The sequence below is a fragment of the Phoca vitulina genome, unplaced genomic scaffold, assembly GCF_004348235.1.
Source record: "Phoca vitulina isolate PV1807 unplaced genomic scaffold, GSC_HSeal_1.0 scaffold20, whole genome shotgun sequence".
Classification (NCBI taxonomy): Eukaryota; Metazoa; Chordata; class Mammalia; order Carnivora; family Phocidae; genus Phoca; species Phoca vitulina.
In genome coordinates this window covers 2,080,466-2,100,477 of record NW_022589723.1, presented here as the reverse complement: position 1 = coordinate 2,100,477, position 20,012 = coordinate 2,080,466, and the positions used below count along the sequence as shown (strand labels likewise).

General features: G+C 37.1%; 1 protein-coding gene and 1 pseudogene across 1 annotated transcript; both read left to right on the top strand.

The window, feature by feature from the left end:
* Positions 1-6,073: 6,073 nt before the first annotated feature.
* Positions 6,074-6,997, top strand: LOC116640685 (olfactory receptor 4F3/4F16/4F29-like). The gene has a single exon (XM_032417837.1). The coding sequence runs from the start codon at positions 6,074-6,076 to the stop codon at positions 6,995-6,997; it is 924 nt and encodes a 307-aa protein (XP_032273728.1).
* Positions 6,998-18,237: 11,240 nt separating this feature from the next.
* Positions 18,238-19,192, top strand: LOC116640483 (annotated as a pseudogene).
* Positions 19,193-20,012: the final 820 nt, after the last annotated feature.

Genomic DNA, 20,012 nt, shown 5'->3' with positions numbered 1-20,012 from the left:
TTAAGCAGTTCTAGAACAGCTGGGGAAAGAGGTGACTGACAACCACAGGGGGAGGTCATCTTATTCATGTACAATGAGTAACCTCAATTAAGCTCTTATATGGGCACGAATACTGTCATTCTGTTTTTCTGAGAAGTCCAGCTACCTACCTCTCCCTAGAACTCCATGCCAATAATTGTATAAGCTCATTCTTTCTTAGTCCCTGAACAAACCAAACAATTAAGCCTGCCACAAATTAGTAAGATTTGTACCACAGCTATTCTTTCCTTCCAAGGGAAGCATACAATTAAAGGTATTCCCTGAAGTTCTTTCCATTAGAAGGCTTAAATATTATTTATTGTGTATATATATGTATATACCTCAAAATATCAAGTCCAAGCTGCTGCTTCAACTGCGCCTGCAGTAAGCCCTTCCATTCCTCTGTTAGACCAGCAGATTCTGGTTGGTACAGCTTGATACGACCAATAGATCCAGTGTTCATGTGCCAACACCTCCTTTTCTTTAACGTGGATCCATGGTATGATGTGATATTTTGTGTTATCATGTGTGTCTGTATTTCACTTGAACTATAATCCTTGGAGGAAATGGTTGGTCCAGAATTATAAAAAAAAATTGTGTTGTGATTATCCAATTGATGCTTGCTATAAACTTCACAGCTTTTCTTTTTTCACTACCAATTTTTCTAACACTACAGGGTATGCCAAGTAGGATGGTCCAGGTACAAGGGTTATTTGCATCAAATCTGGAAATGCTGGAAAATAAAACCTTTTCCAGATCTGTACCCTGCTCAAGCTGAGAACCTTTCACATCTTTTAGTACATGAGTTTGAGTGCTATTCCTATTATAGAGTATGTTTCCTCCAGAAACAGGAGAAATCTACCAGACATTGTACTTCCTTATTAGTGATGGAAGGTACAGTTGTTTTATTCACTTTTAAGCTCCATTCACTGGAATGAATTACTATATAGTTAAATCTTTGTATATATCTCTAATTACTCGCTATAATGATTGCATAAAAATGAAGTTGTGTATATATTCTTCTAGTATTTAAATTATACTAAAAAATTAAGCACAGTGGCTTTCTTGGAGATGATCAAGATGACCAAAATTAATTTTTTTTGAGTTAATATTTACCTATTTTCAGAGATTAATTCTAATGGGTAATTATCAATATTTATAAAAATTCCAACAAAATAGCATAAAGATATTAAATAAAAATATTCCACTTTATTTCCTTCTTCCTCTCTAGCATCTTATTATGAGTTTTAGATTACTGGTTGCCCTGGTCAAACCAAATAGTTCTCTAGGGGTAAAGTCCCCTGATCCAGGAGCTCCTTCTAAACTATCATGTTTTTGCAATATCACTTGGTTATTGTCTTCTTGACCTGTAATTAGCTTCATTTCTTCTAATGGCAGGATTTTATATGTCACTTTATGTTAGAAAACATAGAAAAATTTCAAACTTCCTGAAGATGCTGTTCCCTTTATACAGGTAAAATAGAAGAATGGAAAAAAATTTAGCAATGCAAAAAGTGGCTTTAATTTTAGACATGATTTTGTTGTTGGAATTGCTATGAATATAAGTCATATCCTCAAGTGCATGAGTGTTATCCTAAAGCAAAGAAGATAGTATCCAGGATAAGGAACTGAATAGTATAGAAGAATAATTGTGAAAAAGTTGGTTGACATTTTGGAAAAGGTTAACTGACCTTGACTTTTAGCTGGAATCACATTGTACCCTGGGTAATGTGAAAGACATTAGAAACAGTCAAATGTATTTTGTATTCAGCAAATTAATCAGTTTGTGTTGATTATATAAATGTTTCTCACTCTCTGCCACTTGATCAACAGATGAGAAAGACTGATGACACAGGAAGATAACAAGGATAATTATATTTTTCTCCCCATTAGCTTTTCAAAAGAGATGGGTATAAACTGATCATCTTCTCTGAAAAGGGAAGCAAATTTATTAGGCACTTGTCAAGTTTATAAGATGGAAAAGGATTTCATAGACATTTCAATAAAAATAGAAGACATGGAGACCCCAAACCCCAAAGCCTAATAAACAATTTACAATGTAACAGCATTTTAAAATATGATGTGAAAGATTAAAAAAACCCATAAAGCTCGTAGGAGATTAAACTAATTTTTCTGGTACCTTAATGGTTTGGAATTAGAGTGTTTTATATGAATTTTATCTCTAAGTTGTAAGTAGAAAGAAGAAAGGTTTAAAGAAGGTTGACAAATGAGAATTTTTTTTGCATGGGAGGGAGAAAAAGATTCTAAGAGGAAAAATAAAAATATTGAGTTTTTTGCATCTTGTAAACAGAAAACTCAGGGGTGACTTTATTTGTTGCATTTGTGTACAGAAACAGTTATTTGAAAAGTCCTTTTCAAGATTTATTTTTCCCAGAATGATAAAAAGTAAAAGTAGAGAAGGCAGATTTTACTTGAGTATAAAGAAGGTTTTGTGACAATTTGGAAGGTAAAAATGCAGAAAGTGTGAGCTGAGGGAGATGTTAAACTCACAGTATCTTTATATTGAGGAAATTTATATGGATGATGATTTAGATTAGTACCTTTTTCAAACCTAACAGCTATCTGTAGATCCTTTTCACCTTGATAACTATTATTTAGAACTTCGGTTTCCAGTATTTCCTTCATCTATACAGGATTAAATGTCTGGGGAGCTGTTTGGAGAATTAATCATTTCCATTCAGATCAAGAAAAAGGATTAATCACAACAGAAGACAAAGAGCTAGACCTTGTCTTTTGCATCATGGATATTTAATTAGTTACAAAATTATGTGTATAATTAATATGTTTAATAAAAGTTATTTCAAAGCATAGCAAATACATAAGAGAGGGTGAGTTCAGAATACCATCATTCAGGAGTTTTTCCCTATGGGTATTTGATAACTTTTAGGTGAATAAACACATCTTTGTGTCTCTATCTCTGACTTTTGTTCTGGACTGAGATTTGGATATGACCCTGTCTCAAGTCACTTTAAAATTGTGAGGACCCAAACTTTTCAAGTTTCTGTATTCCCTGATATTTGAATGGATGTATTTTTATCCTTTTAGTGCTTCTAGTTCCATGTTCATATCTTGTTCTGCTTTAACGTCACTTTTCCTAAAATTCTGTTCTTACGTAGTTGATGGAGACTGGAGCGCCAAAAGGTAAATGAATCCATGGCTCTATGAGCATAGCTGATAAAGGCTTATTGAGACACTTTCCCAAGAGCCTTAGCACCTAAAAGACACTTGGAGATATAATACTATAATATATTTGTGATTACAGAATTTGTCAAGAGTGGGTCCAGAAAGTACTGAAAATCATAACCTCATAAACTACCTTTTACTTAATTTAAAGTAAGCTTTAGCCTTCTTTTCTTCATTATTATACATATATTTTCCTAATTTCTTCATCCTTTTAAAATTTTTATTCTTTTTTCCTAACTCTTCTTCACTTCTACAGTCCTCTTTTTTCTATCTTCTCTGTTACTTAGGAACTATGCAGTCTCTTTATCCATCTTCCTTAATTATATAATGGGACATGTTTTTGAATAATCCAAATATATCCTCTTGTTTCAGAAAATATTTATTTCCTGAAATATTTACAAATTCCTATTCTGTAACTGGTGTGGTTATAAGTTTTGGGATATACTGGACAATAAGACAGATGAAGTTTTTTACTCTGTGGGGGTTGCAGTATGATCAGGAAGGAGAACAAACAAAAAAATCAATGAATTACATTTGTAGAAAGTACTATAAAGAAATACAGTGATTTTTGAGAGCAAATATATTTAATCTACACAGGATGGTATTGATTTTGATCACTAAAAGATTATGAATATTATATCTATTATGTGGAAGGAGATAATCATAATGTACTGTTGAAATACTCTGGGAAACAAACTGAGGGTTATAGAAGAGAGGGGGGTGGGGGATGGGGTAACCAGGTGATGGGTATTAAGGAGGGCATGTGTGGTGATGAGCACTGGTTGTTATATGCAACTAATGAATCGCTGAACACTACATCAAAAACTAATGATGTATTATATGTTGGCTAATTGAACATAATAATAAAAGAAATATCTTTTAGATATGAAATTTTGATGCTGTGTGCTGGCCAGTGCCATTTTATTTTCTTATTCATTCATTTATCTCAGGTGTTGCGCACTATTAAGGACAAGTGAAATAAAGGGAAGTAACCAACATTTGCTAAATATTTACACATTGAATACATGATGAGAAACTTTATCTTTACAACTTACTCAGAGAAATTAGTATTATTCATTGCAGTTTCATAGATGGTTCAAGAATTTAATTAACTTGCCCAATATCAACTTAGTGGCTGAACCAGAGTATAACTCTTGGTTTTGTGAATCCAAAATCCGTGTTCTTTCCACTATGCTATGTTGCTTCTCTAAATAAAATTAAAATTACAAGGTAATGTGGTAAGTCTTTTTATTTTTATTTTATTTTTTTATTATGTTCTGTTAATCACCATACATTACATCACTAGTTTTTGATGTAGTGTTCCATGATTCATCGTTTGCATATAACACACAGTGCTCCATTCAGTACATGCCCTCTTTAATACCCATCACCAGGCTAACCCATCCTCCCACCCCCCTCCCCTCTAGAACCCTCAGTTTGTTTCTCAGAGTCCATAGTCTCTCATAGTTCGTCTCCCCCTCCGATTCCCCCCCCTTCATTTTTCCCTTCCTGCTATCTTCTTCTTCTTCTTTTTTTTTTTTTTTACATATAATGTATTATTTGTTTCAGAGGTACAGGTCTGTGATAAGTCTTTTTAAAGAGGTTTGAACAAAATACTTTTCACTGCAGCATGATGCCTTTCATGGTTTAGGCTGCTGAGGTCATGTGTTCAGTATTCTAGGGCAGTGCTTCTCAAATGGTGAAGACGTAGGTTCCTCTCCCCACCTCCCCAGTCATGGATTGATACTCTAGTAAATACAAAATCATACATCTGGGTTTTGCTGTGATGTAAAATTGCTAGATAAGTTTCTTAGCACTCTCAATTTCTGTGCATACCATGATGCAAACTCATAACAGACAGTTTATGGACCTGCACCTCTGTGTGGACCACTTCTTCATTACTTCAGGGAATCTAAATATGAATAAGTCACAATATCTGCTTTCAAGGAGCTTACAGTCTTTTGGTGAGTTAGAACTGTACTTAGGTTACTAAAACACAAGACATAGTAAAATAAATGCTAGTGATATAAAGCAAGACCTCAGAGATATGGTTAAAATTTAATAAGCCTTGAAGATAAATATGTTCCAGAGGTGGGGAGTTAGGAGGAAGGGTCTGTTTGTCAGAATAAGCCTTGTAGTTTTGGAAGTGAATGAAATAGTTTAGAAGTGGTGAGGAGTTTTGTGTGATTGGAAGCAGGCTATAATAGTCTTGAACCAAAAATCAAAAGAATTTGGTGTTGAATTCTTATTACCCAAGTTGAGCAATCTTATAACTCAGGACAAGGATCATAGTATCTACCCTGGGAGGAAGCAGAGTATTAGATGCAGAGAAAACTTGGTGGCTATACTAGTAATAATAAAGCAAGACTTTGTAGACATTGTAAACATTTAAGTAATATTAAAGATGAATATATTCCCAGAGGTGGGGACTGGGATGGAAGAGAAGAAGGATCTGTCTTCCAGATAAAGGCTTATGGACTTGGAAGGGATTGAAATAGTGATTAGTTCTGCATGACTAGGGCCAGATCATATCAGTTTTGAACCAAAAATCAAAAGGTTTGGCTCATGTTGACTATGTTATAACTCACGAATAATCACGGCATCAACCCCGAGAGGAAGCAGAGGGCATCAAATGCAGAGACAACCTGGTGGTAGACAGCAGCTCCACATGACAGCTACCATTTTTCTGGGTAATCACATTTGAGAGGCCATGAGCATATCAGGTTGGTTCTAATGCTATAGTAGAAACAGGCCTTCATAATTTTGACCTCTCTCCCAATCTATTAACATAATTATCATAATTTACATTTTCTCCTATGTCCTTCTTCAGGTAGCAGTGCCAACAAAGCCAATGGATGGAATGAATCACTCCGTGGTGTCAGAGTTTGTGTTCCTGGGACTCACCAACTCCTGGGAGATCCAACTTCTCCTCTTTGTGTTCTCCTCCACGTTTTATGTGGCAAGCATGATGGGAAACTCCCTCATCATGCTCACTGTGACTTCTGACCCTCATTTGCACTCCCCCATGTACTTTCTGTTGGCCAACCTCTCCTTCACTGACCTGGGAGTTTCTTCAGTCACTTCTCCCAAGATGATTTATGACCTCTTCAGAAAGCGTAAAGTCATCTCCTTTGGTGGCTGCATCGCTCAAATCTTCTTTCTTCACGTCATTGGTGGTGTGGAGATGGTGCTGCTCATCACCATGGCCTCTGACAGATACGTTGCCATATGTAAGCCTCTCCACTATCTGACCATCATGAGCCCAGGAATGTGCATCTTCTTTTTAGTGGCTGCCTGGATGACAGGCCTTATCCACTCTGTGGTTCAACTGGCTTTTGTGGTAAACTTACCCTTCTGTGGTCCTAATGTATTTGATAGCTTTTACTGTGACCTTCCTCGGTTCATCAAACTTGCCTGCACAGACACCTACCGAATAGAGTTCATGGTCACAGCCAATAGTGGATTCATCTCTGTTGGCTCCTTCTTCATACTGATCATTTCCTATATCATCATCATTCTCACTGTTCAGAAACACTCTTCAGCTGGTTCATCCAAGGCTCTGTCCACACTGTCAGCTCACATCACTGTGGTATTCTTGTTCTTTGGTCCTTTGATTTTTTTTTATACATGGCCAACTCCCTCCATAGACCTGGATAAGTTTCTGGCCATCTTTGATGCTGTTCTCACTCCTTTCCTGAAACCAGTCATCTATACATTCAGGAATCAAGAAATGAAGGTGGCAATGAGGAGAGTATGCAGACAGCTAGTGAGTTAGAGGAAGATCTCTTAAGTGATGCCTGTATTGTGAAGAGGCCTTGTTGAGTACTGATGTTCATTATTGATGGTCAAACTTAGAGAAAAGTTCTTGTTTTCTTACCTTGATTTGATTATACATGATGATACTGGGTCTATTTTGTCTTTCACTCAGGGGGGAGGGACATTCACTTTTGAAAAAAGAGTATTACACAGGAAGTATTTTTAAACCAATGATTATAGTAATCTCAAGACTAAATTCCTAAGGAACAGTATTTATCTGAAGTAATTTTTAGAAATATAAGAGGGTATACTTCTTTCAGGCCTTCAGAACATGAAGTATCTCCCAATCTACCTTAATACAGCATGAATTCATCTTAACTTGACTACATCTGCAAAGACTATTTCCAAACATGGTCACATTCACAGGTATTGGGGATTAGGATTTCAACTTACATATTTGGTAGACACAAAACCACCCACAACAGTGGTGTAGGTAGTGTAGGTTCTTAGAACGAGAATGGCTGTAGTATAGCTACCTATTAATCAGAGTGAAATATATTTAAAATAAACAGAAGGAACTTCAGCTCTTTCATAGGTAATTAACTCTATTTTATTTATTTATTTATTTATTTTTTATTATGTTCAGTTAGCCACTGTATAGTACATAATTAGTTTTTGATGTAGTGTTCGATGATTCATTAGTTAAGTATAACACCCAGTGCTCATCACAGCACGTGCCCTCCTCAAAACCCATCACACTGTTACCCCCTCCCCCCACGCTCCTCCCCTCTGAAACCCCCAGATTGTCTCTCCGGGTCCGATGATAGAGCATAAAAAGTCAGCATAAGACACAAAGTTATTCTTGGGAGCCAATGAATCTCTGCTAACTTGTATGGTTACACAGAAGGTAAAGAATAACATTTACTGCCTTTAGTCAAGAGTAGAATGAATATACCAAGGTAATTTGTCAGGACATTGTAAATGAGAGGAAACCAAATTCTGGTCTTGCTTCAATATAGTATTTGGTCATAAAGCATTTCTGTTTTTAAAAATAAAGCAATTAAAGCTGGGCTTTGCAAACTGCCAAAATATTAACATATATCATTGTTTATTTTCAGTCTCATTATTCATATATATATGAAACCAAGGCAAGTAGAATTTGCTTCCTGAACCTTCTATAGTTTTCTATCTACATTGGAGTTTGTCTTCCTCTTTCAAATTCTGGAAAAACCAGAAATTTTACCTTAGAATAAATCTGTCCATTATCCCACTGAATAAATAAAACCAGATCCTGTTACCTTACAATTACTTCTCATACAGTCTTAATCATCCCTTTTATGACTTTAACCAAGGTAAATTAACTTTTGTTTCACAGACAGTACTCCATTAAAAAAAAAACCCCAGAGTCTGACAGCAGTAGTCTAAGTGAGAAAAACTGGTTTTAATCAGGTATTATTACAACAGGGGAAAAGGGATCTCAGTATAGAACCGGGCTTCATATCCAGTGCAATTAGAACAAGTGTGGATTTATAGCCAAAGAGCAGATGGGAGGCGGTTGGTGGATAGAAATTACTAAGGGGAGAATTCTTGCCAAACTGACCTAATAGGATTCTTGCTGAAGGCAGGCCAGAGTGATCAGATATTGAGAGTAAGTATTTAAGAATCAGATATCAAAGGTGAGGGGTTTTCTCTAAACTGACTTAATAGGATTCTAGTTATAATTGGTCTATGGAAGCCCAGCAAGGATGGGGGCTTAGTGGAGTTGAGGGCTAGTGGAGAAGAGTGCTCAGAGAAGCCTGATTAAAGTTTGGTCAAGAAGACTGATTTGTTCAGGCTGCCCAGGTGGCCTCTGCCAGCTGGCCTTCTCAGATCTCGGATTGATTTATGGATGCCTGGGGTGGGCTCAGTGACTCTTTCTGGTTTTATGCCTGGACAAATAGATTCCCTGCTGTGAGGAACTTGATGAAATCAAGACTCAGCTAACACTCTAGCTGCTCCTTTGGCTTTCCCACCCCTGTAGGACACAGGTTCTGTCTGGTCAAGAAAAATCTCGAGTAAATGAGCTGAGCTGTTGCAAAATGAAGGAATGGATTTATTGAAACAAAATCGTAGCTTCTTTTTTGTCCTTTTGAAGGGTCAGCATATGTAATTATTTTAACAGAGGAAGTTAAGTCAGATGGCTAGTAACTCCAATATTGGTACTTGGCCCGGTGGCACTTTTGGGGAGCAATATTAATTTAATAACTATTACATTTTGCTTCCTACAAGTTTATTTCCTTTACTAGTTTGGACACAGCTATGGGGCATTCTGCACACATTGTTTTATGCTGTTGGTGGGTCTCCTGGCTTCTCAAACCCTGGCTTGTGGGTTTGACTCTATCCATTTGGAGTGGTTTTGGGGCCCTAAAGCCTTTGCTCCTTGTGGTTTGTCCCTGACAGCAGACAAAGCTTCACATTGCCTCTATTTCTTTTGAAGGACCTATTTTTCATGCTACTTGTCCTGATTGTTTTCATAGTGTTCAAATCTGTATTTTTGTATGTAGAGGGAAATAATTTTCTCAACACTAATCACTAATAAATATTGTATGAAATTGCCATGAAGGAGTTCTTGTTTAATAAATGGACATGTAAAAGTGAAAAAAAAAAAGAAGATGGATCTGTTAACTTAAGGTGGGTAATTAAGAATTGCCTCTCCTATATTATTATGTTAATAGACTAAGAAGGCTCAGGAATGTTCAAAATATAATCCCCTGTTTTCACAAATATTCTAATTACACCTTCTTAATGGTATTAAACATTATTATTATTATTTTTAAAATTTTTAATTTAAGTTCAATTTAGTTAACATATAGTGTATTAATAGTTTCAGGGGTAGAATTTAGTGATTCATCAGTTGCATATAACACCCAGTGCTCATTACATCAAGTGCCCTCCTTAATGCCCATCATCCAATTATCCCATTGCCTCACCCACCTCCCCTCCAGCAACCCTCAGTTTCTTTCCTATAGTTAAGAGTCTCCTTTCTTGGAGTAGTAAAAATGAACAAATTTATTAACACGATCCAAAGATACACCCTATAAAGGTATGAGTAAAGTGATACACTCACATACACACACACACACACACCCAATGTTTCAATACTGAATCTCATTTAAAAATTATCCAGTGAATATCTACTAATTACTTTATTAACACTAACCCAAAATCTTAAAAACAACTCAGGATCTTAGAAATTATATTTCAGTAGACTCACTATAAAACTGAATTATATTTCCAAATGACTGAACACCTGATTTTACATTTTCCATAATTTTAAATGCTTCCTTTATACTCCATTCTGATAAAATCACAAACAGACCTATAGCTATTTTATAAAACATGTTACCAAACCAGTCTGTGTGCAAACTTTTATTTTGATTATTTATATTTGGATTCTCACATTAAAATGTTCTGAGCCACAGAAAAACATTCTGAGCCATAATTTCTATGAGATTTTTCCCCATGAAAAACATCTCATATATAAAACAGTAGAAATCTGGCTTTATTTTTTTGGAATTTGGGGAATAGTAGATTTAAGTCAGCACTTATTAATCTCCACAAAGCAATACTAACAGAACTCCTTTTAGGAGGGTTTATATTTATTAATACATTCTGGAAGTAGGAAAATATTTCACATTCATAAAACGAGAGGAAAAGTTTCCTCAATTACAGAAACACAGTCACACATAAAACTACTAGGTCAGTTCTAGAATTTCAGCTAGTGATCAGGACTTGGGTTCACCAAAAAATTAAAAGTGTAGATTGATTGATACACAAAATCTCACACTAGATCTCTAATGAAACTTTTATTCTGTTACCAATGGAAACAAGACAAATTCTACATCCAATGGAAGCAAGACAAACAGATTGAAAAAATGGAGACAAACAGATTAAAAAAAAAGTCGCCTAAGAAACCAAATTTTATCTTTCATCTCTCATCTGGTAGAGAATAGGTCCTTACCATCCCAATAGAGATTACCAAACAATCAGATCATGAAACCTAATTCATATTCTCTGTTACAACCAATGAGAAATAATCTATCAGTCCTGTGCCAACCAGGATTGGAACCAAACTTGGTCAAGAACCAAAAGCAAACAAACAAAAAACTACCAAAGCAGAAAAACAAAACCAAGATCAGAGTGTCAGTGAAGGTAATGTTTTACTGCTGGTTGGGATTCATTATGCAAACCAAGAAGAGACATGCTTGGCTTAAACATCCTATGAGGAACATTCCTTGTTGTGAGTCTACTTGGATATATTGATGGGACCTTCAGAGCAGTCAAAGAACAATTTTCAAAAAGTTAAAAATATAACTCATATAAAGTAAACATGTGTCAATTATTTATGTAACTTACTAATGAGGGAACCAACAGGGTGGTAAACTGGTTCCAATCAGGTTTTGATAGAATCCATTTCTAAGACAGACTGGATCCTACTGTAAATGATCCTTAAAATCATGATTTTATCAATTCCATGATTCTGACTAATGCCAGTGTTTTATAAATGAGCTGAAGCTCAGTGACCACTTCAGAGCTTTTAAGAGACAAACCCGAGGGAAAAAGCTAGAGTCAGATTACCTCTTATTTACAAAATATTTTTAAATTAGATTTTTCTCATTTATTACATTTTAATATGTCATTTTCTCCTGATGGGACCCTAACTGATATAAGCATTCGATACATAAGACATAGAAACAGTTTATATTTTAAGATATTTAAAAAGTTTAAAATTAAGAAACAGTATGAATAATGCTGAACTTCACTATTAATTAGGGAAATTCAAATTAAATAAATTCTCTAGGCTGAAAGCCCATATGTGGTGTGGGACAAATGTAGAAATTTCCTCAGCTTTGTGGCATAAAATTCCAGTCTTAAAATCTGGAAACAAAGTCCAACTGATAACGCAGTTAGAATGTAGGTTTATTGGCTAAGATGTTGATACATTTTTCATGGGTTTATAAAGGATCCAAGCCCTATAATGATGATAACACCCAGGGCTCCTCTGATCTGGTCGTTCCACTCTTTATGGGTCATGAGTCCACCAACCCAGTAGAAAGGAAGGCATCAATAAACTCTGTCCATTGCTAATGTAATTATCTTTTGTCCTAACTGGTAAGTCTCTCATATGACTACTATCTGAATGCATTCTTTCTGTTCATTAGTTAAACAGTTGTGGTCATGGGACTTCCATGTGGTCAAGGGACTATTTAACAATATATATTAAAAATGAAACTGCATAAAATATTTCCTAGAAACTCCACTTCTCATTATATATCCTTTGGAAGCACTCAGACATATGTATAACAACACATATAACAATTTTTGTTATTATTTTATAAAAGCAACATTGGGAAAACCCAGATGTTCACTTATGGGAGAATGTTAAACTGTTCTGATGGCTATTCTCTAATTGTCTTTCCATATCTAATTTTCATTGTGTCAACTCTCCTCTCCTCTGTGCCCTGTAAACTGAACTTTATGGACTAAATCAACCAGTTGCTGTGCTCTTTGACTTCTGCTTGGGTGTAGCTAATGGAGGCTATTGTAGAGATCTGGAGGACATGAAGAGTGAAACGTGGGTATTAAGTCCCCCAGCTTCCTCCCTTCCGTACTTTGTGTTGACAATTACTGCATTCCTCCACCAAAGCCCTCAGTTCTTGTTGGTGGCCTTATTCTATTCCAATAGCTCTTTCTCTGGTTTATGGTAGTGTTTCCTCCCATTGTTTATCAGCTTTAGGGATAGTAATAGCACCCTGTAGTTACAAGTCCTGGATACTTTAACATTCCTTGCTGATTTCCCTTATTACCACCTACACCCTTATTCATTATATTTTCCCCATTTACTCCATTTGAATGAGACATTTTTTCCTGGCGGAACCCTAACGTAACTATTTGTATAAAGAGAAGTCCCAGGAAACAGACCCTCACAATGGGATCCTGGGAATGGCTGGCTCACATAGAGGAATACCTCTATATCTTCCTTGTCTGGGGCACACTGGACTTTGATCCTATGTGGCACATATCCCCCAGACAAGGAAGATATATATTTTTACTCAGATTATCACTTGTGCTTTTATGGAATAAAGTTCAAGTGAAAGGCAAGGATATAAATCATATACAAGCAAATGTCACAGTCACTTGCTCTCCCAACTCCTTACCCTTTTTGCTGGCAGAACAATACCTTCATTGAAGTCTGAATGAACCAGTCTTTCCTTGAATAAAAATATATTTTTGGCTTTACCTGGAACTGTTGTGTTTAGGACCATTATAAGAGTTAGGTCCCAACATATTCTGAAGAGAGAAGTACAAGCACTGTTCTGATAATATACAGTTTTATACTAAAACAATTGTAGGATCTTGCCAATACTGGTAAAGTCTGGGGAATATGTATGTGAGTGAATTCTAAGATTATTAGGCTGCAAAAGACAAAATATGAGACTAAATCAGGTAGGGTGCAAGTACTCACCTGATATTCAGATATTAATGTATTGATATGAGTACCTGGAGTGTTATAAATGGCCTGCTAGATTTGGTTAATTAAATCCTGTACTCAATGAAGATATTTTCATGTAAATGCCCAGTAGAGGGCATCCATTTTAGAGAAGGCTATTAATTATGTGGATTAGATACCCATTCACTAAATTTTAGTCAGCCTTGTCCCTAACCACTCCAGTGCTTGCTCACTGGGCTCATGTGTAGAGTGGTTATGGTAACAGGGATGGAAACTATGCATGGGCTCACTACCATGGACTTTCCTTCAATAAAGTGGATCTGTCTACTACCATTGCTGAGTCCCAAACTGTCAATGGCTGAAACCAATTTGGCACCATTCCTTGGGGGGATTAGCTAGCTACCTAGTGGCACACTGATTACACTGGATCTCTTTTTATCATGGAGGCAGTGATTTATCCTAGCAGGAATATATATATTATACACAAACACACATACACACATATGGATACATACATGTATACATATACCTCCATATGTATATATATATTTTTTATTTTTATATTTTTTTCCAGAGAGCGAGGGAGAATGGGGGAGGGACAGATGGAGAGGGAGAAAGAGAATCTTAAGCAGGCTTCATGCCCAACACAGACCCAGACGTGGGGCTCAATCACACAACCCTGAGATCATGACCTGAGCTGAAATCAAGAGTTGGATGCTTATCCAACTGAGCCACCCAGGCACCCCAAGGAATAGATATATATTTCATAATGGATTTGCCTTGCTAGTCCATTGTCATGGCTTCATACTCTGTCAACTTAGCTAAACCAGAACTATGTTTCCAGAATTCCCTTCCATGCATGTTTCCATGTTAGAGTTCACCACAAGAAAAGTTTGTGTGAGATTTGCAAGATGGAAGTGAAGCAGTAGACTTCTGAAGGACGGTATAAGGCAAGTACCATTATAGCTCATACATGTTGCTGGCTCACCTTGCTGATGTGGGACAACAACTTGGGCCTGTAGCTCCTTTAGCTGCTACTGGATCTCCATCTTCAGTTCCTCCAAATCCTGGGCCAGGTGCAACTGCATCTTTATAATGAAGGGCATCAGTTTATTAGGTAGGCCACCTGCATCATCAAAATTAGAAGCAGTCAGAGACATAGTTCAAGTTTGTCATTGGTCATCTTCACTTCCTGTCCATTTTCCCTTCCAGACTGTTGGGCTTCAGGCCCAGCATGACATTCAGTGGTAACAAACTTACCTAGACTGCTTAACGGATTCCACATTGCATAAAGTCTAATCCCTATAAGAAATTGCCTTCTTTTAAATCACTCATAGTAGTTCCACTTCTCTGATCAAACTCTTGAGTGATACACCCTCAATGTATCTGCCAGCACAGTCATTTGCAGATTTATAGAATGTCTTATTATTACTACTATATCTACAGAACATTGCATCTTACCAGGGGATACATTTTATAGCAATTGAAGTATACTCACACACATATGGAATTCATTAGTCTACCTACATGCTCCATCAGTAATAGATTAGTGGAATGACCTGCTGAGGTGCAGTTACAGCGCTAGTTGGGGCACTACTTGGAATGATAACATCCTATACTACAGGATGTATTATAGGCCTGTGATAAGTTACAGAAGCAGCTGTGTTATTTTCACAGCTCCTCTTGGGTCACCTTCCTCTCTAGCTACAGATTTTACTTGTGGTCTTAGAAACCATTCTTTCCCCATCTTATGTAACTCCAGGAATGATAAGAGCTCACTTCTCTTGCCAGCCCTGGGTGCCTTTACAGTCTTTTGTTGGCTCCTTTAACCCTGCCTAAACACTTGTATATAATTCCTGTAGTCAACTCTCTTCAATCACCCATTTGAATGTGACCTCTCTTCCTGTCTAGACTTTGATCAATACCCTGAAATATCTATAAAAATATCTAAAAAAGAAATTAACTAGAGCCATATTTATTTACACAGGTGAATAGATATAAATGTAGAGCATAAAAAAGGTCTGGAAGAATACATACCATGTGTCATTTACCCCTAGAGAAGAGGGCAGGGGTCTGGATTAAGGGTTATGATCAAAAGGTCTTTGGTTTTATCCGTGGTATTCTAGATTTTAAAATGAGAATAGACTCATGTGCTTTCTGTACAATTAAAACTTACTTAAAAATTAATATATTAGTTGATAATTTTTCTTTGATCAAGTCATTCTGTGAGATTTTTTTCAAAGTATCATTTGTTTATTTTAAAAATTAAGATTTTATTAACTAATACACACCTTTTTCCCCAGCTAAAATGAAAGAGGTTTGCAATTGTTCTGTTTCAGACTACTCTATGGCTTAAGGATAATGTATCAATGAGCTGATTGATTATAGGTGTATTTCATAAAGCATATGCTGTCTGTCATCCCCGGTGAATGAAAGGGAGTTTGTGGGTCATGGGCATGAATGGCCTTTGGGGAGACACTGAGGGAGGTTAATACTTGAGCTCTGGTCTAATTTTATCCTTTATATTTTAGTTTTGCTCAGTTCAACAAATACTTATAGAGTATTTACTAAGTGCCAGAAAGAGTGCAAGGCACTGGAGATAAAGAGAAAAATAAGAAAGCATCCCTGCCATTGCGGAGCTTCTTTTCTGTGAGATACAGAGAAATAGTTTCAATGTTATGAGGTAAGTACAGTGATAAAGGGATGGACAAAGGGGGTGCCTGGGTGGCTCAGGGGGGAAGGGTCTGACTCTTGAGTTTGGCTCAGGTCACTATCTCAGGGTTGTGAGCTTGAGCCCCACATTGGCTCTGGGCTGGAAGCTGCTTGGGATTCTCTCTCTCTCCCTCTCTCCCATTACCCCTGCCCCCCTCCCTCTCTCTAAAAAAAAAAAAAAAAAAAGAAAAAGAAAAAGGGATGTACAAGATTCTTAGGAGTACAAAGAGAAGCATAGAGTAGAGCAGTAGTTTTCCACAGTAGCTGTGCATTAGAATGACCTGATGTGCTTTCAAAAAATACTTAGACTCTTGGCCCATCTCTCAAAGATTCTGATTTAATTGGTCTGGGGTGGGCACAATATTTTTAAAAAGCTCTCTGTCTCTTCTCCTACCATTCTCCACACTGTACGTAATGTTCCATGAGTACTAAATGACTACAGTTTCTCAGATATGCCAAACATGCCATGTCACATGCTGCACTCCTCCTGGAATTCTTCCTGGAATGTCTTCTCAGGCACCCTAAACTCTCACCTCCCATTCATTCCTCTCTCAAACTCTTTAAGTCTCTACTCAAATGCTACTTTCCCTGGGAAGTCTTCCCAGATCCCCCCAGGTAGATTTAGGGTTTCTTTCTTCTATGTTACTACCCACTGCATTGAACATGCATTATAGTATAGCTATACTATAATATAGTATAATCTATATATAGTATAGTATAATAGCTATAATATAATAGCTATCCAGATTGGATTAAATTGCTTTGTTTGGATGTGTGTGTCTCTTCACTGGGCTCCAAGCTACTTGTCTAGGAATTAGCACACAGGTAATGGTCAAAAAATAGGTTGAATGAATAAACTCCATGTTTAGCTCCTGGCTTTTAAGAGACTTACAATCTAATGGACTTTTTTTTTTTCCCCCAAATGGCTTTAGGAGATTTTGGAGATTGTACTTTGCATGCCATCTTTGGTAGAACATCATCATTTTATTAGATATGTTCTTCCCTTCCCTCTGAAATATTTTATTTTGAAAGTATTTCAAACATACTGCAAAGATGAAAGAATTTTATGGTGAATACCTGCCTACCCACCATTTAGGTTCTACCATTAACATTTTACTCACCGGAGAAGACATTCTTTTCAATAAATAGTGCTGGATAGTTGGATATTCACATGCAAAAGAATGAAACTAGGCCTCTATCTTACACCATTCACAGAAATTAACTTGAAATGGATTTAAATAAATCACTGATTTTATTTTTATGCATATTTTCTTTCTGGGTTGCTTGGATCAGTACCTGAAAATGCCAAAAATATATGGAATAATCAATATGTGCTGGAGGCCTATACTGGGGAGGCTTCTGGAAAAGGAAATCTTTGAGCAGGTTTTGAAGGATAAAAGATGCATGGCTCTCTCCTGTCTCCAAGACTTGTCTGCTGTTCCTTCTGCTAGAAGCATTCTCCATGCCACTCTGTCCCCCATGCTCGCTCCTCCTCACCCATTAGATCTTAGTTAACTCGACCACCAACATGAACAATGATCCACCCTGTTATTCTCTCCAATGTTTTTTTTAATGTGAAAGAAGTTCAAGTAAATTCTCCTGTCTATTCAGCAATTCCTTGTCCAATTCTTCTTTCTGATGTACCTCATTGAGGTCCATTATATTTGGACAGAACCAGATGTTCCAAATTTATTTGGCTTTTTATTCTATCAAAAGTCCCATTTGCTTAAATACCTAAATTTGAGTTAGCTGCTACTCCCAAAAAGTGATCAGAAAAAATAATTTACATGGTATGTGAAAGACTTGTCATTTAAATAAATTTTTCCTAGGCACCACTCCTTGTGTTAGCAAGGCTATTTGGCAACTCAGTTGCTATCATATGTAACTACAGTAATAGTGGCCAAAAGGATGTTATTTGATTTTTGTGCAATGCTCAGGTAATATTTGTCTTCCAAATTTTATATACTTTTTCCATAGAGGGTATTAATGTGATAGTATGAATTTGAATTCTATCACTTTCTTTAGGTATCAGGAGTGTAAACCTACCAAATGAACCAATGAATGGAGTCAATCACCCCGGGGTGTCTGAGTTTGTGTTCCTGGGACTCTCCAATTCCTGGGAGATCCAGCTTCTTTTTTGCTTTTATTGTCTTTTATATATGTCTAGGATGATGGGAATCCTTCTAGTAGGGGTCACTGTGACTTCTGACCCTTATACACTCCCCTCCCCATGTATTCTCTGTTAGCCAATCTCTCCATCATTGACCTGATATTTTGCTCCACTGCAGCAGCCAAGATGCTTTGTGATCTTTTCAGGAAGCAGAAAGTCCTCTCCTTTGGGGGCTATCTAGCTCAGGTCTTCTTTTGCCATGCTGTTGGAGGCAATGAGATGTACTGCTCATTGCCATGGCCTTTGACAGATATATGGCCATATGTAAGCCTCTCCACAACCTGACCATCGTGAACCCATGAATGTGCATTTTGATTTTAGTGGTTGTCTGGACCATTGGTTTCATTCACATATTGGCTCAACCAGCTTTTGTGGTAAACTTGCCCCTCTGTAGCTCTAATGTATTAGATAGCTTTTACTGTGACATACCTTGGCTAATCAAATTTGCCTGTGCAGATACTTATAAACTGGTATTCATGGTCACTGCTAATAGTGGGTTCATTTCCTTGGCTGCTTTCTTCTTGCTCTTATATCTTCTTCCTCGCCACTCTTCAGGAACACTCCTCAGGTAGTTCATTCAAGGCTCTTTTTACTCTGTCAGCTCATATTATTGTGGTGATTTTATTCTTTGGTCCACTGATTTTTTTCCATATGTGGCCCTCTCCTTCAACACATCTCGATAAATTTATAGCCAGATTTGATGCAGTCTTAACTCCTTTTCTAAATCTAGTCATATATACATATATACATTCTTCAGGAACAGAGAGATGAAGATGGCAAAGAGGAGAGTGTTCAGTCAGCTTATGGGGTTTAGAAAAAAAATCACTAAATGGCTTTATTGAAACATAAAATTTCCAAGTGACTTTCGATTAATTTTCTGTTCCTAAAAGCCAATCCTCTAGAAGAAGGGACCATCTTTCTGAGTTCTTATTTTGTTCTTTTGTTTGGAACATATTCCTCTTTTCATTTCTCTTGGCTCTCTGTGTTGGTTTCTCTACATTAAATAAAACATCTACCTCTTCCAGTTTTGGAGGGGCCTCATGTAGGAGAGAAGACTTATTGTTCAACCCCACCCTAGCTCTTACTGTTGTCTCTCAAACCTTTGTGATAATCCAAGCAGTCCACTATATATATTTAAGGTCTGGCATGCAGGATATTTTATAGGGATCACTAGCTGTGGCAGAGAAAGGGAAGAGGTGGATTGGGCAGAGTGAGAACTCAAACTGTAATGCAGACATGAGAAAGCCTTGTCCAGCCTGTTAGAGCTACACTGCAGCAGGCTAAGATGGGTGCACACACCCTTCCATCCCCACCGCAATCAGTCTTTGGATGAGGACATGCTCTGAAAACAGTCTTGCAGGAGCTGACGGCTGGGGCAACAAGTATTTCTTCTTTTTTTAAAAAAGAGTTATTTATTTGAGAGAGAGAGAGAGAGCACAAGCAGGCTCTTGTGTGTGTGTGTGGGGGAGGGCAAAGGGGGAGAAATCCTCAAGCTGACTCCCTGCCCAGCCTGGGCCCCAACTCAGGGCTGGATCCCAGGACCCGGAGATCATGACCTGAGCTGAAACCAAGAGTTGGTCACTGAACCAACTGAGCCACCCAAGCACCACCCCCGACTCTTTTTTTTTAAGTAGGCTCCATGCCCATCGTGGAACAAAATGC